The sequence below is a fragment of the Melanerpes formicivorus genome, unplaced genomic scaffold (assembly GCF_026170545.1).
Source record: "Melanerpes formicivorus ecotype bairdi unplaced genomic scaffold, bMelFor1.0.p_v2 SCAF_143, whole genome shotgun sequence".
NCBI lineage: Eukaryota > Metazoa > Chordata > Aves > Piciformes > Picidae > Melanerpes > Melanerpes formicivorus.
In genome coordinates, this window is record NW_027142495.1 from 208,378 (window position 1) to 234,907 (window position 26,530).

The following is a 26,530-nucleotide window of genomic DNA, read 5'->3' on the forward strand; positions in this document are numbered from 1 at the left end:
GCAGTGACATCTTGATGCCAGCTGCAGTTTCCTCTATGTTCACAACATGATTGAGGTGGAATCTCTAGGCCCTTCTAACCCCACCTCCTTATTTTACAGATATGGAGTCATTAAGATTTCTTACCTTTCACAGAAAGAACAAGGCCTGACATCATAAAAACATTCAAAGAATGTATATGCAAATATCACTGGAATAGACCAAAGCACGTTAGGAAAGTAAGGAATTTAAGAGCCACCTACAAACACACTTGTCTTCCACAAGAAGATGTCTTGGCTCACACTCCTCACAGTGCTGTCCTGTCACACCTTGCTTACACAGGCACTGGCCAGTGGCACCATCGCAGTTCAAGTGAACAGAACCACTTGGATTGCACCGACATGGATGGCAGCTGCCACCAGGAACCTGAGGGTCACCATAATAGCCAAGGGAGCACCTACAGAAGGAGGAATGGGGAAGTGAACATCAGGAGAGATCACAGAATGTTAAGGGCTGGAAGGGACCTCAAAACATCACCTAGTCCAACCCCCCCTGCCCCCGCCAAAGCAGGATCACCTATATCAGATCACACAGGAATGCATCCAGGCAGGTTTTGAGTATCTCCAGAGAGGGAGACTCCACAACCCCTCTGGGCAGCCTGTTTCACTGTTCTGTCACCCTCACAGTGAAAAAAAAAATTCCTCATGCTCACATGGAACTTCCTATGCCTCAATTTCCACCCATTGCCCCTTGTCCTGTCACTGAGCATCACCAAGAAGAGCCTGACTCCATCCTCCTGGCGCTCACCCTTTACATTACATATTAATGAGGTCACCTCTCATTCTTCTCTTCTCCAAGAGCCCCAGATCATAAGGGAGATATTTCACTCCTTTAATAATTTTTGTGGCTCTATGCTGAACTCTTTCAAGCAATTCCCTAAGGTCCTTCTTGAACTGAGGGGCCCAGAACTGGACACAATATTCCAGATGCAGTCTGATCAGGGCAAAGTAGAGGGGGAGGAGAACCTCTCTCAACCTAATAAGCATACCTCTTCTAATATACCCCAGAGTGGAATTGGCCTTCTTGGCCACAAGAGCACATTGCTGGTTCATGGTCAACATTCCCATAGTCAACCAATCCACTAGGACCTCCAGACGCATCATGCAATAAGATACTATCTTTGAGACCACTGAGAGGTTTTTAATTGATGGTTTCTTAAGAGTAACAAACTAAAGTCCTTCAGGACTCACCCACAGATATGTGAACACTGAATATTCTGGGTACAAATATGGCTGATATTAGTCAAACTGTCATTGGAAATAAAAGGAGACATCATGTGTGACTCACCTTTCACAGTACTGTCCTTCATATCCTGGGAGACAAGCATCACAGTGGTAATCTTGAGCACCTTTCAGGACACAAGTGGGACTAAAACTGGAGGAAGAAGCAACAAATATCTGCTAGAATATAAATGGAAGACCATACAAAGGCAGAGAAAACCTTCAGCTACAGGTTAAATACTGCAAACAACAGCATCCTCTGGCCAAACTGATGCAGTGCTCTAAAATTCCACCTGAACATAAACAGTTACCTTGCGAGTTGGAACAGGCTGGCATACAGGTCATGGAATCTCCTTCTCTGGAGAGATTCCAAACCCACCTGGACATGGCCATCCTGGGCAATCTGCTGGGGGTGACCCTGCTTTAGCAGGTTGATTAGACTAGATGGTCTCCAGAGGTGCCTTTCAACCTTCACCATGCTGGGGTTCTGTGATTTGTACTTCAAATTTTTCTTAGAGTTTGCTTTCCCAGTGGGACCCCATCATGGCCTAACATGATCAAGCACCTTCTGGCCTTCCTTTTCAAAGGGAAGACAGTAAGTGTTTGAATGAGGAAAGAGACCCACAAATGAAACTAAAACATGCCAAAGCAACTTACTGTATTATTTATAAAATATTCTATGTGGCTGATCTACTCTTGGAGAAAAAAAAATATTTCTCCATGTAGATAATCTTTTTATTTTGCAACCTCGAGGAGTTACCATGAGCTGTGAACAATTAATCCGTTTCCTAAAAGAGGTAAAGGTCTAAAAGTCCTAAAAATGAAGGCTTGATGACCGCACCCAAAGAGTGGCTGTCAATGGTTCCATGTCCCAGTGGAGGCCAGTGACAAGCGGAGTCCCTCAGGGATCAGTCCTGGGACCTGTCTTGTTCTACATCTTTGTCAGTGACATGGACAGTGGCATTGAGTGCACCCTCAGCAAGTTTGCTGATGACACCAAGCTGTGTGGTGCAGCAGACATGCTGGAGGGAAGGGAGGCCATCCAGAGGGACCTTGACAGGCTGGAGAGGTGGGCACAAGCCAACCTCATGAAGTTCAATAAGAGCAAGTGCAGGGTCCTGCATCTGGGTCGAGGCAATCCCAGGCACAAATACAGGCTGGGCAGTGACTGGCTGGAAAGTAGCCCTGAGGAGAGAGACTTGGGGGTGCTGGTGGACAAGAAGCTCAACATGAGCTCTCAATGTGCACTTGCAGCCCGCAAAGCCAATCACATCCTGGGCTGCATCAGGAGAAGTGTGGCTAGCAGGTCGAGGGAGGTGATCCTCCTCCTCTACTCAGCCCTGGTGAGACCCCACCTGGAGTACTGTGTCCAGTTCTGGAGCACCTCTCCTACGAGGACAGACTGAAGGAGTTGGGGCTGTTCAGTCTGCAGAAGAGAAGGCTCCGAGGTGACCTAATTGTGGCCTTCCAGTATCTGAAGGGGGCCTACAGGAAGGCTGGGGAAGGACTTCTCAGGATCTCAGGCAGTGATAGGACTAGGGGGAATGGAATGAAGCTGGAGGTGGGGAGATTCAGGCTAGATGTGAGGAGGAGGTTCTTCACCAGGAGAGTGGTGAAACCCTGGAATGGGTTGTCCAGGGAGGTGGTTGGGGCCCCGTCCCTGGAGGTGTTTAAGCCCAGGCTGGATGAGGCTCTGGCCAGGCTGATCTAGTGTGGGGTGTCCCTGCCCATGGCAGGAGGGTTGGAACTAGATGATCCTTGTGGTCCCTTCCAACCCTGAATGATACTATGATAACTAACTCCTGTTTTCAGGGTGTTAGGGAAGGAGGAGGTGAGACACAGCACAACGATTTCAGAATGACAAAATGTACATTGGATTTAGTAAACTTTGGTTACCTGACAGGGTTGGCTCTGGGACAGGCACAAAGGGAGCAGTCGTTGATGGATCCAAGCACTCGCCCATAGTAGCCTGGGGCACAAGCACTGCAGTAATCACCGACTGTGTTATCTCTGCAGTTCTGAGGCACAAAAGGGGATTCAGACAGTTTAAAATCACCAGGAACAACAAGAAGAACTTTGTCTTCCCCGCCCCAGTCAATAAATGGATACAATTTCCAGTGATCATCTCCGTGTGTCACTACACATTGCACAGCATCCTCTGAGTGGAAGAACCTTTTGTGCAAAAAAGTAAGCAGAATTCAAGCACATTTTCTTCTCTGTGAGTGGCCCCTCAGGCAAAGCTGACAGAAATTCTGTTCTAAATTTCCATTAAAGTTTATATATATATATGCTGCTATTAATCCAGGCCAGGAAATCACAGTAAAGAGCCAAAAATTCTCAAGCCCCACCCCCAAGCTAACAAAACCAAACTAACAAAACCAAAATAAACCCCACACAGAACAGCAAATAAATAAACAAACCAAAAACCAGAAGTTTCAATGTTTTAGCAAATGCATTTGAATGTGACAAAGCAAGGAGCCTCCACAGTCAGAATTCACAGACACTTATTAATTTGTCAGCAGTACTGAGCCACGAGCACAAGCTCTTAATATTACAACACTAAATTGCAGCAAGAGGAAATGACCTCGGGTTGTGCCAGGGGTGGTTTAGGTTGAACATTAGGAAAAATTTCATCTTCAAAAGGGTTTTCAAGATGTGGAACAGGCTGCCCAGGGCAGTGATGGAGTTCCCATCCCTGGGAGGATTGAAAAGCCAGAATAGATGTGGTGCTAAGGGTGTAGAGAAGATCTGTCAGTGGCGGGTTAATGATTTGAATTGATGATCTTGACGATCTTTTCCAACCAATGTAGACCCTCAGCACCACACCTACAGGGCTTTTATGTCCCTTCAAGCATGGGGACTCCACCACTGCCCTAGGGCAGCCCCTGCCAGCCTTTGATAACATTATTTGGGAAGAAACTGTTCCTTATTTCCAATGTAAACCTCCCCTGGCATCTCTTCTGCCTATACTACTCAGCTGGAAATGTCAAGTAGTAATCCCAGCACATAGGTGACTTGTCACACTACCACAAGCTGAGAGGAAGAATGACTGGTAGTCACTAATGTGACAAACCTTTGTGTTTTGGCTTTGGAGAAATGAGAACCAGAGTTGTTATTCATGAGATACAAACCTGACAGCAAAACAATGGTTTTAAAAAGCCTGAAGGACTGAGGAATTCACTTTGAAAACTGATCTGAAGAACGAATTTAGCAGAAGCTGGCTTTGAACTAACCAACGGTACCACAGAACCATCAACTCATGGGAAAAACAAAGCAACTGAAAAGACTGGGAAACGATATTGAGCCATGCCAGAGAGCAGACTTAATGTCCCTTCTGTAGAGTTGGGAACTTGCTGTCCACAGGGCCCACAAGAGAGAGGCAATGTGTCAGATGTAGCCCCTCTTTGTATCCTTAGGTACAAAATGAGAGAGCTGAGCAAATTAACTCACCCGAGGTGTATCCTTATACTACTTAAATCCCTGGGAGTTAAGAAAACTTCACTTAAAGCTACCCAGAGAATTGTCTTCCCAAGAGACAAAGAATTTGACTTGGACCAAGTCCGTGGTGTGGGCATGGCTTAACAGGTTCCTTTAGCTCCTCTTGAGACTAAGCAGACCTTTGCCAAAAGCCCAGAAAGTGTCACAAAGAAAGATAAAAGGAACTTATACATTAATTATTTTTAAAGTTAAATTAAAACTTAACTAATTGATGATTTTGGAGATGTTACTGCCCCAAAAGCTTGGTAATTTTACTGTATGGACACAAAGGGAAATACTACTCAGATTTCCCATTTTTTAGAGTGTGTGTGTGTAAATTATACTTTATCCAAATAATCATAGAGTCATTTGGATAGAAAAGACCTCTTAGATCATCAAGTCCAACCATTATCTAACTCTACCAAGCCTGGTGCTAAACCATGTCCTTCAGCACCACATCTCTGTCTCTTTTAAACACCCCTGGGGATGGGGATTCCACCACCTCCCTGGGGAGCCAGTTCCAGGTTTTGAGAACCCTTTCAGTGAAGTAGTTTCTTCTAGTATTCAACCTAAACCTCCCCTGGTGCAACTTGTGGCCACTTCCTCTCCCATATAATTCTTCTGGAAACTCTTTCCACAGTCTGCTGTCACTGTAAGCTCAGGTGAAACCAGCAGAAGAATATATACATTGTACATACCAAGCACTTCCCAGTTTCCTGATCACAGGTTTCACTGTGGTTGTTGCACTGGCATGGCACACAAGGTGCTAACAGAGCATGAGGCTCTTTCACACTGAGCTCTGTGTGCTTTCCTCTGTAGTATCCTGGAGCACAGCTCTGTTTGTAAAAGAGCAAAATTGAAAGATATGTAATCACAACTCTCAAAAGGTACAAACAGTTTTTAAGGCTATATAAGTAACTTTCATGATCTTGCTATTAAACACACAGAAGATTCTGTACCTGACAGGAGAATCCAGCATAACCAGTAGGACATCTACATTGCTCCACAAGGTGAGCTCTAGCTCTGTCCTGGTGAATTTCTTCAAACTTCACCGCAGTTTCCAGTGAGATATTTGTAATTCTACAACACAGAAGCAGAAGAGAGTGTGAACATCTTAGAGAAGTCCTAGTACCAAAATTGAGATCCAAAATTGAGATCTAAAGTTGGCCCAGATGGCAAATCACATTCTGGACTGCATCAAAAGAAGCATGACCAGTAGATCCGGAAAGGTGATTCTACCACTTTACTCTGCTCTGGTGAGACCTCACTTGAATTACTGCATCCAGGTCCTCAATACAGAAAGGACATGGAGCTGATGGAGCAGCTCCAGAGGAAAGACATGAAAATAATCAGGAGGTTGGAGCACCTCTGCTACAAGAACAGGCTGAGGGAGCTGGGGTTGTTCATCCTAGAGACCAGAATGCTCCAGGGAGACCTCATCACCACCTTCCAGTACCTGAAAGAGGCCTTCAAGAAGGCTGCAGGCAAACTTTACACATGCCTGCAATCATAGGACTAGTGGCAATGGTTTTAAATTAGAGAAGAGTAGATTTAGATTGGATGTTGAGCACTGGAACAGGTTGCCCAGAGAGGTGGTTGAAGCCCCATCCCTGGAGATATTCAAGGTGAGGCTTGATGGGGCTCTGGGTGACCTGATCTAGTTAAGGATGTCCCTACTCAATGCAGGGAAGTTGGTCTAGATGACCTTTAGAGGTCCCTTCCAACCTGTATGATTCTATGATTCTGTGTTTCAAGGTCAGGGCTATCACACATGAAACTCCATCCCTGGTACCATTCCAGGTCAAGTGGGACAGGCCTCTGAGCAATACAATCTAGTTGAAGACAACCTTGCTGAGTGTTGGGGGGGTTGACTAGATAACTTTTCAATGTCCCTTCCAAGCCAAACCATTCTATGATGAATTATGTCCCAGGACCTCCTTTTCCCTATGCAAATGTCCTAATAATATCCAAAGATTCTTTTCTTATTTATGGTATTTCAGGACCTTCAACAAACAAAAGCACATCAGATTAATAGAGGTTGATTCCCATTGAACTGCAAAATTTGACCATGCAAGAGTATTTCTGCCTCAGAAGCACTAGACAGAAATACATCAAGCAGATTTTTGAACAGAACTAACAAGCAAGTTGAGAGCTTCTGAATAAAAAATATCTCCAAATCTGCAGGTGGAACCAGAATTAGTCACAGCAATTATAAAAGGGAATTTAGAAATTGCTCTGATTTGAGTGAAATCTTTACTGTATTGCTCAGCTGGAACTATATCTAGGTTAAATTAAATGCAATATAAGAAGTAAATGCAATCAGAGATTGCTCTACCTGCTTTGCTGCAGTCCTTGGCCATAAGCTGCCTTGATAAGGATGTATTCCACATTGCTTAGCACAGACATGAAGTCAGAATGTAAGACAGGCTCTTCAGACACAGAGTTAAAATACTTCCAAGAATCCTAGGGAAAGAAAACACGTTATTAAAATCATGAGTGTTAAAGCTAACTTCATAGAAAAGAGTCATAGAACTACTCTGATTGGAAGAGACCTTTTAGATCATCAAGTCCAGCCATCAACCCAGCACTGCCAGGTCATCAATAAATCATGTCCATCAGCACCATACCTACATGGCTTTTAAACACCTCTAGGGATGGGGTCTCCACCATGGCCCTGGGCAGCCTGTTCCAGGGCTTGGCAACCCTTTTTGGGAAGCAACTGTTTCTAATGTCCAACCTAAGCCCTCCCTGGTGCAACTTGAGGCTGTATCCTCTTGTCCTATCCCTTGTTACTTGAGAGAAGACATCAATCCGCACATCACCCACCTCACTCTGACCTCCTTTCAGGGAGCTGTAGAGAGCAAGGTCTTCCCTCAACCCTTCCATCTGAACATGAGGAGAAACTTCCTTTCTGTGAGAATGCTGGAGCCCTGTAGCAGGTTGCTCAGAGAGGCTGTGAAGCCTCCTTTTCTGGACCGATTCCAAACCTGCCTGGACATTGTGACCCTGAGCAACCTGCTGTGGTCAACCCTGCTTTAGTTGGCAGGGTGGACTAGATGATCTCCAGAGGTCACTTTAACCCTCACCATACTGAGGTTTTGTGATTTCCACATCAGTGTTTTGACTTACCTCCTTCATTTCTACTTCCTTGTCAGTTCTTACTCCATTTTCTGGAGAAGGGACATCTACATAGATGACCAACTTGCTGGTGTGACCTCCTTTCATCAGGATCTGTGGCTCAAAGTTTGATGTTCCAAAGCCATCCAAAGCATAAAATGCAGCAGTGTATCTCAGCTTCCCCCCATAGGCCATGAGCTGTTTGGATAAAAAAATTATTACTTTTATTTATTCCAAGGTTACAGTTACTCTCTGAAAATAATTCAGCATCAACAGAAGGCTTGAAAACTGTCAGTTCACTGAAGAATTGGCAATAAACCACAAAACCTGACTTGAACTCAGCAGTTTCTGTACCAAGGTTAAATGCATATTTCTAGAAAGTCATCTCAGTTTCCTCTTTTAGGCCCTTCCAAGGTGTGCACTCCATTTTCATTTAATTCTTAAGCAGCAGGGATTCCATGGTCTATCTACTGAAATCAGCATCAAGGTTGAAACCTCTTTCAGGATTCTAAATTAAAACAGAATACATCATCACTCCTTCCTCACCATACAATGTCTGCAGGGCAACACGGTAATTAAATGTGGGTGTTACCAATTTGCAGGGTCAAGAAAAACCTCATTAGGAAAGGGTAATGCAAAGCCATTGTTTGTGTTTGCTATAAATCACAGAATGCTTTAGGTTGGAAGGCACCTTTAAATGTCATCTAAGCCAATCCAAATAAGATCAAGCCATTGAATACTTCTAATTGACCTACAAGAAGAGAACTAACACAGAATACAGAGACAAAACAACTGTTATACAATATAAAAAAATGACTGCTAGACAATAAAGAAATAACCTACAAAGCATTCTAATTGTTTAATGATCTTACCTGGTCTCCCTGAAACTGCTCTGGTAACCTCCAGTAAAATGTTTCTGTGTTTAAGTGTTTTCTGACTATGGCAGCATCCAGTAAAATATCAGGAAACTGAGAAAATACTCCTTCCACTGTTCCAGTCAGGTTACTCTGAGCTACCACATGAAGAATGGACTGATCTGGAGTTAAGGTTATCTACAACACAAAGAGTAAAAGAGACATTCAACAAAAATATTCTCAGTGTACTACAGAATCATAGAATGGTTTGGGTTGAAAGGAACTTGTAAAGCTCATCTACAGCCAGATCAGGTTGCTCAGAGCCCCAAACAACCTGACTTGGAATAGTGATAGGGATGGCATACTTCTTGGGGCAATGTGAGACAGGGTCTTATCATGCTCAGTGTGAAAAGATTCTTCCTTCTTTCCTTCTTTCACCCTCTTTTAGATCAAAACCATCACCCCTTGTCCTGTCACAACAACCTCTGCTAAACAATCTGTCCTCAGCTTTCTGAAGTATTGAAAGGCCACAAGAAGGTTTCTCTGGAGCCTTCTCTTCTCCAGGCTGAACAACCCTTATTCTCTCAGCACGGCCTCACAGCAGAGAGGTTCCAGTCCTCACATCATTGTTGTGGCCTCCTCTGGCCCTGCTCCAACAGGTCCATGTTTCTCCTCTGCTGAGGACTCCAGAGCTAGACCCAGGACTGCAGGTGGGGTCTCATGAATTCAGAGTGGCATCATAAACACACAAACCAAAAGACTGGGAAACATGTTTCATTGTATTTTCTTACAAAAAGCAAAGAGTGAAATGCAAGGTTTCAAAAATCAGATTCCGACCACTTATCATCTGCTTTCCTTTTTGTTCTCCCATATGCCACTGCCTCTAAGGTAGTCATGAATCACAGCAGTGACCTGAGGCATATCACTGTGGCACCTGACCTGAGGGTAACTCCAAACTGTGCCTTTATATTCATCATGTCACTTTACTTACAGGAATTCTAACATGATCTTCTAGTTCTGAACAAGAGGTGGATATCCCAAAACAGAAGCACGGAGTACAACCTAATGCATTGTCAGCAGACAGGGCAAAAGTTCCAGGTTTACATTCACTGCACTGTAGACCAAATACATTTTCCTGGAGGAAATAAAAACAAACCACAGAACATCACACTTGTGTTCCTTTGCTAGGTGAATAAGAGATGGTTCTTCTGGCAAGAAAAACTGGGTGCTATGTAAGATTCTTAAGAGCAAGTCAAGTATTATAACTATTCTATGTAAGATTCTCAAGAGGAAGTTAATGATTGCAACTATTCCTTTTTACTATGCAGTGCATTATTCTTATCATTGTTTTCCAGTGCTGTTTGTTGAGGTTTTTTAATTCAAAGCCACAGAACATTAAAGCTGAACTCTTGGATCACAGTTTTCTAGCAAATATTAAGTATACATTTCCATTTAAGACAGAAAAACCTGAGGGTTTTGGTTGTTCTGGGTTTTTTGTTTGTTTGTTGTAGGCTTGTTTGTTTGGGTTATTTTTGTTTGGGGTTTGTTGGTGTTGGTGTGCTTTTTTTTTCTTTGGTGTGCTTTGTTTATTGTTTTCTTGGGGAGTGGGGAGGAGAGGTTGGGTTTGGTTTTGTTCCCTCCTTTCCCATCTGGAAAAGGGGCTCTGCAAGCCAAAGAAACTAGTCAGTATGAATAGGAATCAGGGAACTGATTCCCTGACCTGGCAGTGCTGGGTTAATGGTTAGTCTTGATGACCTTAAAGGCTTTTTTCCAACCAAAATGATTCTATGAAAGGGGGGCAGGAGAGAAATTGCCTGGTATCATCACAGGAATTTTTGAGGACAGAAATACCAATGGCATTTTGTTATCTCTTCTGCCAACAGCTGTGTTGTGTCACGACACTCCAAAGTGGGGAGCACTTTCCCACAGTTTTTAACCCCATTAAGTAACAGTTAGACCTGTTTAGAATTGACACAGAAAATCTAAGGGTGATTTAGGTGTACCCATAAATGTCTCACAGAAGGAATGAAGGCTGCCTTTTGAGTCCTTTCATCCATAAACCCTCCATGGTTTTTATGTAATAAAGTCCAAAAGACCCTAATGCCATCCCCAAATGGTCTGAAACTTCAGTACCTTGCAGGCACAGATGCCAGTGTCTTCTTCACAAGTACAAAGTTCTTTGGCGTCATCACACATCTCTGCTTTGGTTCCACTCAAATCACAGTCACAGGCAACACAGTCTGGGTAGTCCCTGTAGCCAAAAGCACACTTGGAACAGTCTGGTCCTCCAAATTCAGCTCTGCACTGGCATTGACCCGTCAGTACATCACACTGGAGATGGGTTGAACCAGTGTGGCTACAGTTGCAAGCCTTGGATGAAAAGAAAATTCTTCATAAATAGCAGACCTTTAAAATCAATTTTGTTACAAGACAAACAGCATATTAAATTGAGAATGGCCCTTGAAACTCGAAGTTTGTCAACAGTTACCATGTAAAAACAAAAGGGAAGAGCGTCCACAAAGAAATGGGGCTATTTGGTTTGTGTTTGAACAAAAAATGCATTTCCAGTGGGTGGCAGAAAGAAGCTTGGTTGATTCCTAAATCTGGGCTGGGAATCCAAAGGAGTTGAAGGAATCTTGTTCCAGAGGAAAAACCCAAAAATATCCAAAAGATTTGATTTTAAATGTTGAGTATTGAACACAGCGAGTAAATGAAAATATTGTTCTGGAAATGTTGGATGACAGAAATCTGTAAGAACAGTAATTTAACAAACACAATGGATACAAAAATCTTTACCAGTGATTTTAAGATTTCAAGGAGGCTCTACACTTCAACCTCATTTCCTATTTGACGAGGAAGCAAGAATCTCAGGGCGTCCACTGTAGCTCAGTACCAAAGCAACACTGCTCCGTGGCAGACCACATCCTTCATTAGGCACTCAGTAATATTGCAAATATTTAAGGTGGATGTACTCAATTTGTCTTTTCTTTTATATTTTTTTTTTAAGCAGAGTACATCTTATCTTCTGTCTTTATTTCAGATCTGTGGTTACTTAACAAGTCCAGTTTTGCCTTGTGGTTATTTCTAACAGTGCAAATACATTCCATCTATCACCACTTGACTGAACATTTCACCTGAGCTTTCTTTCCCCACTGCCTCTTTAAGATGAAAGGTTTTACCTTGTAAAGAACTCTACACAAAGACACACAATATCTCTTAGCATCACTATGGATGCATTAGTGGCTTTCACAAGTTTGCTGCTCACTATTGGTACTCTTTGTATTAAGCAGTTTTGTACTCAAGGATTAGGAACTCCATTCCCTGTTCTGATACACTTTGTGACCAAACAAGTTGACAATTTTGGTTCCCCAGTTCAAGAGACTGGAGAGAGTAAAGTGGAGCTGTGAGTGGATAGGGATACAGAGACACTGAAGAGATTGGAGTATCTCTATGAAGAGGAAAGGCTGAGAGATCTGGGGCTGTTTAGCTGGGAGAAGAGTAGCCTGAGGGGGGGAATCATCTCAATGATCATCAAGAGCAGGCTGCCCAGAGAGGTTGTGAAGATTCCTTTTCTGTACAGATTTCAAACCTACATGGACCTGCTGTGGATGACCCTGCTTTAGCAGGGCAGTTGAACTAGATGGACTTCTACAAGTGCCTTCCAACCCCCACCATACTGGGATTCTGTGGCTTCAACCTGCCACAGCTGATTACATTCAGTACAGGGGTGCAGCTGCAGAGATTGTGACCTGCAGATCACAGTATTGTTTGTTTCATCAAGAAAGTAACTCAAATAACTTAGAGTCATTCACATAATCATATACTGGTTTGGGTTGGAAGGGACCTTTGAAAGTCACCTAATCCTTACCCCCCTGTACTGAGCAGGGGCATCTTCAACTAGATCAGGTTGTTCAGAGCCTCTCCAACCTGACCTGGCATGGTTCCATGTTAATTACAGTGATGCCATAACTAAAAGGAATACTAGCCAACTTAGAAGTGAACAATTACATATTTGATTGATCTTGATCACTGGCAAAAGCTGTGGAGTCACTCCATGAAAGGAACACTTTAAGGCAAAGTGGAGGGGGACCAGGACATTTTATTGGCAGAACATTAGGTGAGAATGATCCTGGCTGGTAGCTGACAGAGCAGTGGTTTAGGCTGCATATAAATTGCCATAAATTACTAAGACAGTAAACTCTGAAGAGATATATAGGTCTATTTTATCATCCTTACTCTAAAAGAGAGAAAATAAAACAATTTCTCTGACTCTTGTACTTGTCAAGTAGTTATCAACAAGCACTTTGTATAATGACAGACCTTGTAAAGTTGATTATATTTGTGGTTTCTCCACTGAAATTACCCATTATGTTCCTGCAGGGCTTTTAAAATTTCAACACTTATAAAATAAAGATTGGCCCAGTGCCAGATCTGTCAGGATTTCACTGCATGAACCTAATTGCATAAGTGGTTGTTACCCTGAGTCAGCGTTTTACTGCTTAATCATAAATATTAAGCTGAGACAATGGGAGTCACTGGTTTTATGTTCACGAAACATTAAACCCCCTTACACCACTTTAATTTTAAACCTGCAGGAAAGAAGCATACAGTGACTTCCAAGACAAGCTAGATTTTCTTGTGCTTAAAGCCATAACATCCTCACTGCTTGAATAGCACAAAAACTGTGTTCCTTGCTGCTAAAAATCTGGCTCAGCATCATTATTTAAGCAGTTAATAAATAAGTTGGAACGTGCTCTTCAAACTGTTAACATGACCTCTGCACCTATCCAGAATAGGTACCTGGATCAATATTTTCAAGACAGTTTTCTTAGATTGTTCCTCAAACACTAAAGTCTGATTTTTGATGTGAACAGGTTGTACCAACACTTTGAGAAAGAGAATCAAGACTGAGACTCAACACAAAATCATGGTACGGTTTGGGTTGGAAGGGACCTTGAAGATCACAGAATCATAGAATGGTCTGGGTTGGAAGGGACCTCCAAAGATGATCTAGTCCAACTCCCTCTGCAGTAAGCAGGGGCATCCTCAACTACATCAGGATGCCCAGAGCCCTGCTGAGCCTCACTTTGAAGATATCCAGGGATGGGGCCCCAACCATATCCCTAGGCAACTAGTTCCAGTGTTCCACCACCCTCATAGTAAAGAACTTGTTCCTGATATCCAATTTAAATTTGCTCTTCTCTAATTCAAAGCCATTGCCCTTTGTTCTATCCCCACAGGCCTTTGTAAACAGTAACTCTCCATCATTCTTGTAGACCCCCTTCAAGTACTGGAAGGCTGCTATTAGGTCTCCCCTGAGCCTCCTCTTCTCCAGGCTGAACAACCCCAGCTCCCTCAACCTGTCCTCATAGCAGATGGCCAAGTTCCAACCTGCTCTCCACTGGTAGGGACACTTTACACTAAATGAGATTGCTCAAGGCCCTTGTTCAACCTGCCCTTGAACATCTCTATGGAGGGGGCATCCACAAGAGGTTCTGAAAAAGAGATCCATTCTGACATTAATATAAAGTGAAATGCTTTCAACAGCCATGGATTTTTTGGCCAGCCGACCATACCTTGCAGCCATGTTTAGGAGAGAGTCCCCAGTGATTTTCTTCACAGAGTTCACATTTTGGACCCTGAGTGTGAGGGGGACAGATGCACTGGCCAGAATCAGCATCACAGTTGTTCTGAGTATGAGCACAGTCACAGGCTGCAAGAGAGATAGGGTAAAATGATTAAATATATCTTTGCTTTAGCTACAAACAAGAAACTTCAAGACTGCTGACAGAATCATAGAATGGTTTCAGTTAGAAGGGACCTTAGAGATCACCTAGTTCCAACTCTCCTGTATGGGCAGGGACACCTTCTACTAGACCATATTGCTCAAGGCCCCATCCAACCTGGCTTGGAATACTTTTAGGGTAGATGGTAAGGTAGTCCTACTTTTCTAAGTTATCCAGTTGATCCATTCCACTAGGAACTCCCAGGCATCCCTAATCACTGAGAAATAGATTAAGACTGCAGTGACATTTCATCTTTATTGAGAGCCTATTATTTCTTCTCCCTACAATCTGTTTGGTGGCTTACAAAGCATTTTCATAGTGAAGCCAAAGTTATTGTGGAGTTCAGTAGATTTGTAGGAAAAGAAAATTACATTGTAGAGGTACAAAACTCTTCAGGAGATACGATAATGTTCTTAAGTAGGTGAGGGGATTAATCTCAGGAATTAATGCTTTTCAAGAGTGCCTTAGTGCATAATAGGGATGGAAAATTATATTTATAATTAACTGCTGGAGGAAGCACATATGTATTTAAGAAACTCAGTATTATTCTTCCTAAAAAGCAAAAGTTCAGAAAAGAGGGTTGATGCATTGCTTTAATAACATGGTTCGTGGCCCAAGGGATCTTTGATTCTCAGTAAAGACACAGTGTATATGTTCCAACACACAATCCCAACAGACAATCTCACTGCAGATCTCATATTATTTGAGGCATGAAAAGAAGTGTTTGTGCCAGGTTGGAAAAAGGCCTAGGCCTTATTGTGTTGAGATGGGCATCGTGTTAACATGATAAATTTGCCAGGTTTTGGATGGTATGCTCTCTGTTTGGATAAACATTTTTTTCTGCACCATGACTAAAGATTGTACACACTCAGGTCATGGTGGGAAAAATGTCAGTAATGTCTTAAAAAAATAGTATTTTATACTTTGATAATAGTTAAGTGAAAAAAGGTAAACATCTGTCAAAGTAGCTCTTTTGCTACTGCAAATAAAAGGTTTATATTTTCTGTGAAGGAGTGAAGGGTTTTATAAAAGAGACAAAGAAGCAATTGAGGAGGATGCAGCATTTCTCTGAGGCAAACTTTATGAGTTGTCATTTCCTAGTCACCTCCTTTTATGAGGAACCACACAATAAGCTATCACAGAGATGTTTTGTTCCCTGGTTTAATCAAGGCATTAGGGGATCATTCTATGGACTTTTTTTCCCCCACAGTCATCAAAACAACCGACCTCTGCCAGAGTTTAACATCAAATATATTGTGGAAAGAAATTCCTAACAAACCCTGGGAGGATCATGGGTTAGAGCTTACGTGTGCAGCCACCATCCTGGAATGCGTGAAAGCCATGAGCGCAATGATCACACTTTTCTCCGGTCACTCCTGGTACACAGTGACACTGGCCGTGATGGTCACAGTCCCCAGAAACAGAGCCAAACTGACTGCAGTTGCAGGGAATGCAGCCAATTCCAGTAAGCAGCCCATAATAACCATTCTGTTGGACAGGAAGGAGATACATTTGAGCTGTATTTCATACCTTTTTGGAAACAATGCACATTCTTCATTTCTCTCATTTACTTTGCCTGCATCAATATTGGCCAGCACTGTGTGACTGCTGTGGGAGGACTCTCAGAATCCCAGCATGATGGGGGACAGAAGGGACCTCTGGAGAGGTCCCTAGTCCAAACAACCTGCAAAAGCACCTAGAGGAGGTTGTCCAGGATCACAGTGTTCAGGGGTTTTTGGAATCTCTCCAGAGAAGGAGACTCAAAAACCCCTCTGGTAGCCTTCTCCAGGGCTTCAGCACCTTTGCAGCAAAGTTTCTCCTCACGTTCAGATGGAACCTCCTGGGTTCCAGCTTGTGCCTGTTGCCCCCTTGTCCTGTTGCTGTGCACCATTGAGAGAGAATCTGCTCCCACCCTCCTGGTTTTTGTCATCATCTTCACTGTTGGTCCTTATCTCTTCACCGTTCCCAACTATATGCAACCATGCACTGTGATGAAGAAGTGAACATTGAAATGTGTTGGTGGTCCTCCATTTCAGTGAGACTCCATCTTAATACCTGAAGCTATTTTAATTTAAAGACTTCCACGAGGTGAGAGTAGTCTGGGCTGTGCTGATCATGCCCAGATTTCTCTGAATGTCAGTGAAGAACCAGAGCAGTGCAGGTCAGATACCTATGGGACATGTAGACTGAAAAGCATTGAACTTGGCTGGAACCACGTCAGTAACTGGCACAGCTCTAGTCTCTGAGTACACGTATCAAAGGCTGGAAACTTCTGCTTTGTACCACCACTGAACATCTACTCATTCTTATAAAAGGCCCTCCTTTTAGCTGAATCAATTTCTTGATGTTCAGCCACATGATCTGTTTGTTATCACCAACCACATTCATTCAGATCTTCCCACTCAGACTTCCTTTTAGAGAAGCAGGGCTAAGACCCTTTCAGGTTAGCAGTGTTCAGTTTGGCTTTTCAGTAAGCCAACATGATTGCACACTGCAAGTAAATCACAGAATCATAGAATCATTTTGGTTGGAAGAGAACCTTCAGATTATCAAGTCAAATCATTAAGCCAGCACTGACAAGTCCACCACTAAAGAACATCCCCCAACATCACACCTTCATGGCTTTTCAATCTCTCTAGCAATGGAGACTCCACCACTGACCTGGACAGCCTGTTCAAGGGCTTGACAGCCCTTTTGGGGAAGAAATTGTTTCTCATCTCTAATCTAAACCTAATTGAGTGCAGTTCTAGCCTGAACAGCCCTATTCAGAAGGGTGCTGAGTGAACTACAGACCCTCTCATCTGCAAGGAGCACATCTGTCACTGCAAAAGCCTGTGCAGCAAACTTTAGACTCTGGTGCATCAAGAGGATCACTCTCTCCCCTGAATATATTTGCTGCTATTCTCTTTATCTGCTCTAATCAATATCTAGAGATAAATAAGGATGAAGACACAAGAAAATGTAGGTATCCTAGAATCTCAGAATGGCTTGAGCTGGAGAGGACCTTAATGATCATCTAGATTGAAGGAACAGGTAAATATTTGCTTACCAAGCACTGATCACATCTTTCTCCAACCACATTCAATCTGCACTGACAGGATCCTGTTTTATGATGACAAACACTTGATAGGGACCCATTCACATGGCAGGCACAGGCTTAGGTTGGGACAAAAAGAAATGAAATAAAAAAATTATTAATTGCTATTTATGTGCATCATTACACAGAACTCCTAACTAGGTCTGCACTCTTTCACCACTCTACATCCCACAGATGTTAATAGGCTGTAGTAATAACTGCACTACATATTCGGACTGAAAGATAAAGGAAATAAAAAAGCCAGCTTTGTGAATAAATAGATTTGGGAAGTTCATTTCCTCCATCCCCAAATGTGACATTCAGAAGTAGGAAATGTCCACCGCAGGTCATTGGAGTGACAGTGTGAAGGAAGAACAAGGAAGTTCCTGGGATATTAAGTGTCAGACCCTAGGACAACACATCCCTTTTCCAAGCCCATAGATTTCAGCCTGCTTTTGCCAACTCACAACTTGAAGTTTAGCTCTTCCAGCAAAGGGCCATACCTCCCCATCCATTCTGCTACACATTTTCTTGTGCTAAGTTTTTAGAGTACCAATAAGAGCTTACCACGACAGTTTTTCTCAACCACTGCATCCCCATAAAACCCATCAGCACATTTTTCACAGTGGTGACCTGCTGTGCTCCCCAGACATTTCAGGCATTGGCCTGTGGAGGTATCACAGTGGCCATCTTCTTCAGGGTTTACATTGCCATTGCATTCACAAGGAGCACACGACTGTCCAGGAATGAGTGGATTTCCATAGTAACCATTAGCACACCTACACAAGAGATTAAGAACTTTATCAGCTGGAACGGGGTCACACCAACCACCCACCCCACCCAAGGGAGTATTTCCTATGGCAATTTTATCTAAAGTGTCTCCTGTTCTACAAGCAAAGACAAAATGGAGAGGAAAATTTGATTGGGGATGTGCTCTATGTGTGGTATTGACAATTCAAGAACAGTTACTTAGAATAGCATAGCATAGCATAGCATAGAATTGAATTGAATTGAATTAACCAGGTTGGAAGAGACCTTTGAGATCATCAAGTCCAATCTACCACCCAACACCATCTAATCAACTAAACCATGACAAGTGTCCCATCAGTATTCCTAAGGTTGGAAGGGACCTCAAAGATCATCGAGTCCAACCTGCCACCACAGACCTCACCACTAGAGTAGGGAAGACACTACTGCCCACTGCAGGCTTGAACTCATGCCCTTCCCATTAAGGGTCTTATGTGCTACCAACTGAGCCACCTTTGTAATCTCTTCTTAAACACCTCCAGTGATGGTGACTCCACCACCTCCCTGGGCAGCCCATTCCAATAGCAAATCACTCTTTCTGTGAAGAATTTCTTCCCAACATCCAGCTTAAACCTCCCCTGGTGCAGCTTGAGACTGTGTCCTCTAGTTCTGTGGCAACCAAAGAATAGGTTGGGTTGGAAGGGACCTTTAAAGGTCATCTACTCCAATCCACCTTTAGTCAGCATGGACTTCTGCAGCTAGAGCAGGTTGCTCTGAGCTCTGTCCAATCTGACCTGGAATGTTTTAGGGAGATCAGTGATACAGATACAGTAACCAAAGCTACTGTACATACCTTTCACACTGAGAACCAGTGTAGCCTGGAAGACAACTGTCACAGAAAATTCCACCTCCTTCACTCAGCTGGCAAGTAGGGCTGAAACTGTCAAGAACATTTATAGCAGTCAGAAACAATACACAGAATCACAAGACTTCTGCAAACATTCAGTATCACAGTATCCCAGCATGGTGGGAGTTGGAGGGGTCCTCTGGACATCATACAGTCCAGCCTCCCTGCTAAAGCAGGGTCACAGAGTGAGCAGGGTGCACAGGAACACAATGTCCAGGTGGGTTTGGAATCACTCTGGAAGAGAAGACTCCACAACCTCTCTGGGCTGAAAATAAACTTGTTTTCAAAAACTCTTCTTGACTTTTTTAACTTTAAAAGGAAAGAGAGATCTTTATTCTATTCTATTCTATTCTATTCTATTCTATTCTATTCTATTCTATTCTATTCTATTCTATTCTATTCTATTCTATTCTATTCTATTCTATTCTTCAAAGTTCTGGAGAACTTGGCCCTCTTTCTAGCAAATCTATCCAATTTCTACACCAAGCTCCTCTTTCACATTGAACACACAGTTGTGTCCTTCTGTTGTTTCTTGAAACAACATGAAAGATAGCTGTGGTTTTGCTGCCAAGTACAAGGAGAACTTGAAATATCACTTTCAACCTTCATGTAGAAATTCTACCAGTCCATTCAGCCTGTCTTGGCTCAGCCTACCTGGAAAAACAATGTCTCTGTGAGGAAGATAAAAAAGCCCTACACTTTCTCTCCTAGGTTTCAAGGCATTTTTTCTTTCTCTTACTTTGATTTTGCTGAAAATGCTAAAGAAAATCTGACATAAGCATCTTACTTGTTTGCAGCTGAGCTCAGAGGGCATGCACAGGGCTGGCAGTCCTCAGAAGTTCCTTGGGATGGATCTCCATAGAAGCCAGGCAAGCACTGATCACAGGAAGGTCCTGTTGTGTTGTGTTGACAAGCCTGTGAGGCATGGAGAGAAAAATAATAATCTTTTCATATTTTCTCTTGATGGCTTCTCAGCCCCTGAGGGATCCCTGCAGGTGTCAGCATGGAGTGTAACGTTCAAGGAGAGAGCCATGGAGAACAGAGAGAATTTACAAAGTAAGTGGGTTTAATTTTTTTTGATTTTTTTTTCCCCCTGAGCTGTATCAACAGATCCTAACTGTTTCTTTCCTACACTTCAGAATAGAATTTACAGCATTAAACCAGTCATGTTACTTGTGATAGAATCCTAACATGGTGGGGGTTGGAAGGAACCTCTGGAGATAATCTAGTCCAACCCCACTGCTAAAGCCGGGTCACCCACAGCAGGATGCCCGGGATCACAATGTCCAAGAGGGTTTGGAATCTCTCCAGAGAATGAGACTCCACAATCTCTCTTCTCCAGGGCTCTCACAGCTAAGAAGTTTCTCCTTACGCTCAGATGGAATTTCCTAGGTTCCAGTCTGCACCCATTGCCCCTTGTTCTGCTACCAGGCACCATTGTAATGAGTCTGACCTCTCCCCTTTAGATATTGCTGAGTATTGGTAAGATCCCCTCTCAAGTTGCTCTTCTCCAGCTAAACAGCCCCAGGACTCTCAGTCTTTCCTCCTCACAGAGATGCTCCAGCCCCCTCAACATCTTTGTAGCCTCTGCTGAACTCTCTCCAGTAATTTCCTGTCTCTTTTGAACTGGGAAGCCCAGAACTGGACACAGTACTACAGATGTGGCACATACATCCAAATCCATATATTTCCCAAAACCACTGCCTAAGTTTGTTCCTTTCAGGAAGTTTGATTGTCATTTGCAGTAAATTTAAGGTTTTATCATCTGGTATATGGTGACATTTTTATTTTACTCCTGATTGTTCCTCACATGAAATGATCAACTGAAACAAACCCTTTTGTAGGAGAACATGTCAATGGAATCCCCTGAACATATTCTAAGGTAAAGAATGAAAAGGAAGAAATATAAACACTTGGTACCCATAGGCTGACATTTACCTATGCTATAAGCATCTCCCACAGCTAAAATGTTCTCCTAAATCCTAAACAGATGCTTAAAATAAACACCTTGAAGGGTGACTTACGAAGCAAACACCATGAATATCACACTCAGTTGCATGCCCATTGCACTTGCAGGGTTGACAAATGCCTCCAAAGAGTATTCCATCCACACGGTAGTAGCCGGGGAGACAGGACTGAGAAGAAACAAGGGGGGACAAAAAAAGGAATAGCTTTATGTGTGTTGAAAGTACACATTAAAAGGTTTTCCAGGAGCTCACTTCTGACCACCCACCATCTGACTCTGTGGTAACTGATTCCTCTTTCAACCCTTTTGGTATCACTGCAGCTCTGTTCTGGTGGAGGTTTTTAACTTTGTGCTGGATAAAAGGGATAAGAGTTAACTCCATAAAACTTCCATTCAGCCCTTTGTTCCCCAGAGGCAAATAGAAAGTTAAGTTTTGTACAGCTGAAAATGTGAAGTTCTTTATTATGGGCCAATAAACCCCAGATAGCCTCCCCTGCAGAATCATTAATGATGTTGTGGCACAAGGCTTCAGACTGAAATGATATGTCAAAATAACTCCTGCCCTTCTGCAGAGGCTGCTCTGCCTTCCTAATCTTCCATTCACAGATATCTAATATCAACTTGCACAACACATTTGGCCCTTCTGAGATCTTCCAAAGGCTCCCTGCTAAGAGTGTCCTTGTTGCCTCCGTAAACCTAATGATATAAACCAGAAATAAACTGTATGTGATTCAGATCCAGGAAATAAAAGGCTAATACAGAATCTCAGCATGGTGGAGTTGGAAGGGACCTCTGGGAGATCATCTAGTCCAACCCTGTTGTAAAGCAGGGTCACCCTCAGCAGGTGCCCAGCATCACAATGTGCAACTGGGTTCAGAATCTCTAGAGAGACTACAACCTCTCTGGGCAGCCTGCTCTAGGGCTCTAGCACACTGGCAGCAAAGAAGTTTCTCCTCATGTTCAGGTGGAACCTCCTGGATTGCAGTTTGTGCCCACTGCTCCTTGTCTTGTTGCTGGGCACCAGTGAAAAGAGTCTGACTCCATCCTCTTGCCCCCTACCCTTTAATTATTGATGGGTAAGGTAAGTTCCACAAAACTTCACAAAGCTTTTCCAGCTACTCCCTCTGCACCACTGACTTTCTAAAGTGTATCACCATCTTTTCATGTCACCAAGCAGCATTCAAGAAATAAGTCTAAAATCCCCATTAGTGTTTCTGGAAGAAAATAGTCAGAGCAATGTGTACAGTAGGCAACATTTCATCTCAGAACTTACTTCCATGGTGTTACAATTTCAGACAGCTTGCCCTTAAACTATCTCCAGACAGAAGATTGCTTTGCATACATAAACTGTTGTAGGAAGTTACCTCACAGGATATCCCTGTGTAACCATGAGGACATTCACAGAATTCCACATCTGGTGCTGAAGAAATATCTATGACATTCCCACTTGCAGTATCCAGGGTCACGGAGTCCAGCCTAGGATCAAGCATGAAAACATCACATCATTTATTTCCCCAAACTGGATTTGGAGCAGGAAGGTTTGCTTCTAGGTTAGTGACACTGCTGAGTGCTGCCCCTCGGCAGTGACAGCTGAGGAACAGCTCTCTGTTGTAAAGGACTTTGATCATAGTCTTACCACTACATTTGCAGTTCTGGGAGTAGATGTGGACTCCTCCTGTTACTGTGATTGTTACTAACTTTGTTTTTCTTGTGTAGAGGTCTAAAAAAATCCCTCTTTCCACTATATCAAAGTGATTTAAATCTTTATAAGCAGTCCAAATAGATGGACATGTTGTCCGGAAATGGACATAAATGTCACCAAATCATCGAGGGCACAAAAGGGCACAGTAAATTTCGTATTGAGTCCAATGTTACTGACATGAATCATAGAATCACAGAATTGCTATGGTTGGAAGAAAACTTCTAATATTGAGTCCAGCTACTCAGCTAGCACTGCCAGGTCACTGCTAAACCACATCCTTCAGAGCACAGCATCTGCTCATCTTTTCAATCTATCCAGGGATGGCTACTCCACTGCTGTCCTGGGAAGCCTGTTTCAGGGCTTAACAATGTTGGACAATGTCCAACCTGAGCCTGCCCTGGTGCAACTTCAGGCCATTTCCTCTTCCCCTGTCACTTGTTACCTGGGAAAAGGGACCAATCCTCACTTCACTGCAGCCACCTTTCAGGTAGCTGTAGACAGCAAGATGGTCTACCCTCAGCCTCCTTTTCTCCATTCTAAACAAACCCAGTTCCTTCCACCACTCCTCAGAAGATTTGTCTTCCAGACCCTTCCTTAGTTTCATTGCCCTTCTTTGGACATGCTGGAGAATCTCAAAGTCATTTTTGTATAGAAGTGATACCAAATTAGGGACTGAGGAAGAAAGACTCTTGGTGAGGCTAAGGGAATCAAGTAAATAAATGATGAAGCACTGAAAATTATTCCCTTGAGAGCAATATTTTGGAGAAGAGGTAAAACAGCCCCATAAGATCTGATGCAGATGCAGTTAATACTGAGAAGACTATGTAATAGCCAGTTAATCCACTCCAGCCCAATTTTCCTACTGCTCATCTCCCTTAGAGATGAGTGTCAGTAGCATTTCCAGACAGAGATGAAAACAAATTACAGCCAACGTCTTTCCTGGCAGGTTTTCAATAGTTAAGGATGGATTAACTTGCCACATACCAAAAGCAGCACACTGTTGAGAATTTCAGAGGCATTTCACTCTAACAAAGAAGCCACTGTAAGAAGCTTTTTATACAGTGTTCCTTTAAAGGAGGAAATAGTGTCTCTGCTATCAGATATCTTTAAAATGAAAGCCCTTTTCCACACATTCCACATGAATATATCTTGGGGACAAGACTGGTTTTGAGAAAATTCAATATAAAGTGGGGATTTTTTTTAGATATTAACACAAAAGTGCAGGAATATTGCCCAAAAATAATCACAGAACGTTTTTGGCTGGAAAAAAAATCATCAATTCCAACCATTAAGCCAGCACTGCCAGGTCACCTCAGCAAACAGAAATACATACATCAGCTTGAATTTGTTCCCTCCCTCACCTGTACACAGCTCTTTTGGCAACGTTGTAGGTGGCTCTGATCAGAAGATGGGTCACATTTACCAGAACAGTCATCAACCTCTCCCTGTCTATGGCTTTTTTGGTGTTGAAGTCTATGAAATTCTCCGACACAAGTCTGACTGTGTTTGAGTACTCCTCGTACGGCTGTAAGGACCAGCCTGCTGCTCTCGTACTCAAAATCTGCCCATTTCCCTGAAATTGAAAAGAAAGTAAAACATTTTCCATATTTCCATGCAAATTTTATTAAGTAATTACAGGTATTGTTAGACATAGGATGGCAGACTCCGTTTGGTTGGAAAAAACCTTCAAGATCATTGAGTTTAACACTTAACCCAGTGCAACTAGGTCACCACTCAACCGCATCACCCAGCACCACATCCGCACAGCCTATAAACCCCTCCAGAGATGGGGACTCGACCACTGCCCTGCACAACCTGTTTGAGGGCTTGATAACCCTTTAAAGGAAAAAATTGTTCCTCATATAGTATCATAGTATCATAGTATCATTCAGGGTTGGAAGGGACCACAAGGATCATCTAGGTCCAACCCCCCTGCCATGGGCAGGGACACCCCACACTACATCAGGCTGGCCAGAGCCTCATCCAGCCTGCTCTTAAACACCTCCAGGGACGGCGCCCCGACCACCTCCCTGGACAACCCATTCCAGGGCTTCACCATTCTCCTGGTGAAGAACCTCCTCCTCACATCTAGCCTGAATCTCCCCACCTCCAGCTTCATTCCATTCCCCCTAGTCCTATCACTACCTGAGATCCTGAGAAGTCCTTCCCCAGCCTTCCTGTAGGCCCCCTTCAGATACTGGAAGGCCACAATTAGGTCACCTCGGAGCCTTCTCTTCTGCAGACTGAACAGCCCCAACTCCTTCAGTCTGTCCTCGTAGGAGAGGTGCTCCAGCCCTCTGATTATCCTCGTGGCCCTTCTCTGGACACGCTCCAGCACGTCCATATCCCTCTTGTAATAGGGGCTCCAGAACCTAAACCTCCCCTGGGGCAACCTGAGGCTGTTTCTTGTCTTATTTGCTACTTGGGAGAAGAGACCAACCTGCACCTATCTCCAACCTCCTGTCAGGGAGCTGCAGAGAGTGAGGTCTCTCCTGAGCCTCCTTTTCTTCAGGCTCAACAACCCTAGTTCCCACAGCTGCTCATCACAAGACTTGTGCTCTAGCTTTGCTGCCATTCTTTGGTCCTGCTCCAGCACCTCAATAATTTTTTTTGTCTTTTTTTATACATCCAGATCACAGAGGGAAAAAAACCCCAAACCCAACAGTATTTAAACTAGATTTCTTCCACTACAAAGTAAGTAGACCGCCTGTATTGTCCATGGCTTCAGAAAGACCACAATCTCATTTCTCTTTTGCTTCAGAGACTGCAGAAATAATTGATTTTCTTTTGAAAAAAGAATTATAGTTCAAACCCCAAACTCCTTTTAAAACCAGAATGTATTTCCTCCTGTGTTCTGCTAAGTATATATTTACAAAACACTGCTTTCTTGGAGGTTCTTGTGTTGAGCAGAGCTTTACTTTTCAACTGCACCACAAACCCAGAGAAGCAGTCAGCAAGAACACTCATCTGCTTTACAAATCAAAGTCCTTCCAGCTTATTGTAGCACCTTCAGTAAATGGGGCTTTGCATGTTTGGTGATGAACTTCTCAACTCTTGACAGATAGTTTAAAACTTAGAAATTTATCATTTAAAACCAATCTCTTATACCTAAAATTGCACACAAATGGATTGGAAAAAATCAGAAAAATGAGTAGTGACAAAATCTTGGTCCTGACTTTTAAAAAGGGACTTGTAGAAATATTATTAGAATATTTTTTAACCCCTTCATAGACTCCTAATAACATCTGAACAGAATCAGAACTGTTTTGGTCAGAAAACAGCTTTGAGATCATGGAGTCCAACCATATCTTTGCTGCCAACTCTAGTACAAAACCATGTCCCTCAGCACCACATCACCATGGCTTTTAAAAACCTCCAAGGTGCTGAATAGTTGAATAAAAGCTGAAAAAAAAGTAATAAAGTAAATCAACCTGAATGATGACATCCACGCTGGAGACTATATCACTGTCCACGCTCTCCATAGGAATGTCATAAGATACTGTATACTTCAGGTCTCCACCAAAAGCTGTGAGCTGAAATGACAGAGAGCAAAGTCTTACCAACACAATAAGCTCCAACCAACAAGAACTGGTGACATGAGACAGTCCAGTGTCCAAATAACAGGATTACAGGGCTTACAA

The 26,530-nt window shown here is 43.0% G+C and overlaps 1 protein-coding gene across 1 annotated transcript in view; it reads right to left on the minus strand.

The window, feature by feature from the left end:
* The window catches only part of LAMA1 (laminin subunit alpha 1), a 118,877-nt gene that overhangs the window by 48,787 nt on the left and 43,560 nt on the right, over positions 1–26,530 (minus strand). Inside the window, exons 13-32 of the mRNA XM_068168614.1 lie at positions 26,321–26,422; positions 24,251–24,462; positions 22,552–22,663; positions 21,246–21,356; positions 20,009–20,136; positions 19,168–19,254; positions 18,135–18,346; positions 17,541–17,647; positions 15,799–15,979; positions 14,282–14,418; positions 10,839–11,075; positions 9,697–9,840; positions 8,724–8,903; positions 7,864–8,049; positions 7,070–7,197; positions 5,694–5,814; positions 5,433–5,570; positions 3,154–3,275; positions 1,325–1,411; positions 241–434 (exon numbers count right to left, since the gene is read on the minus strand). Of these exons, the coding sequence (XP_068024715.1) occupies positions 241–434; positions 1,325–1,411; positions 3,154–3,275; positions 5,433–5,570; positions 5,694–5,814; positions 7,070–7,197; positions 7,864–8,049; positions 8,724–8,903; positions 9,697–9,840; positions 10,839–11,075; positions 14,282–14,418; positions 15,799–15,979; positions 17,541–17,647; positions 18,135–18,346; positions 19,168–19,254; positions 20,009–20,136; positions 21,246–21,356; positions 22,552–22,663; positions 24,251–24,462; positions 26,321–26,422 (2,926 nt within the window). The remainder of the gene's footprint in view (positions 1–240; positions 435–1,324; positions 1,412–3,153; positions 3,276–5,432; positions 5,571–5,693; positions 5,815–7,069; positions 7,198–7,863; positions 8,050–8,723; positions 8,904–9,696; positions 9,841–10,838; positions 11,076–14,281; positions 14,419–15,798; positions 15,980–17,540; positions 17,648–18,134; positions 18,347–19,167; positions 19,255–20,008; positions 20,137–21,245; positions 21,357–22,551; positions 22,664–24,250; positions 24,463–26,320; positions 26,423–26,530) is intronic.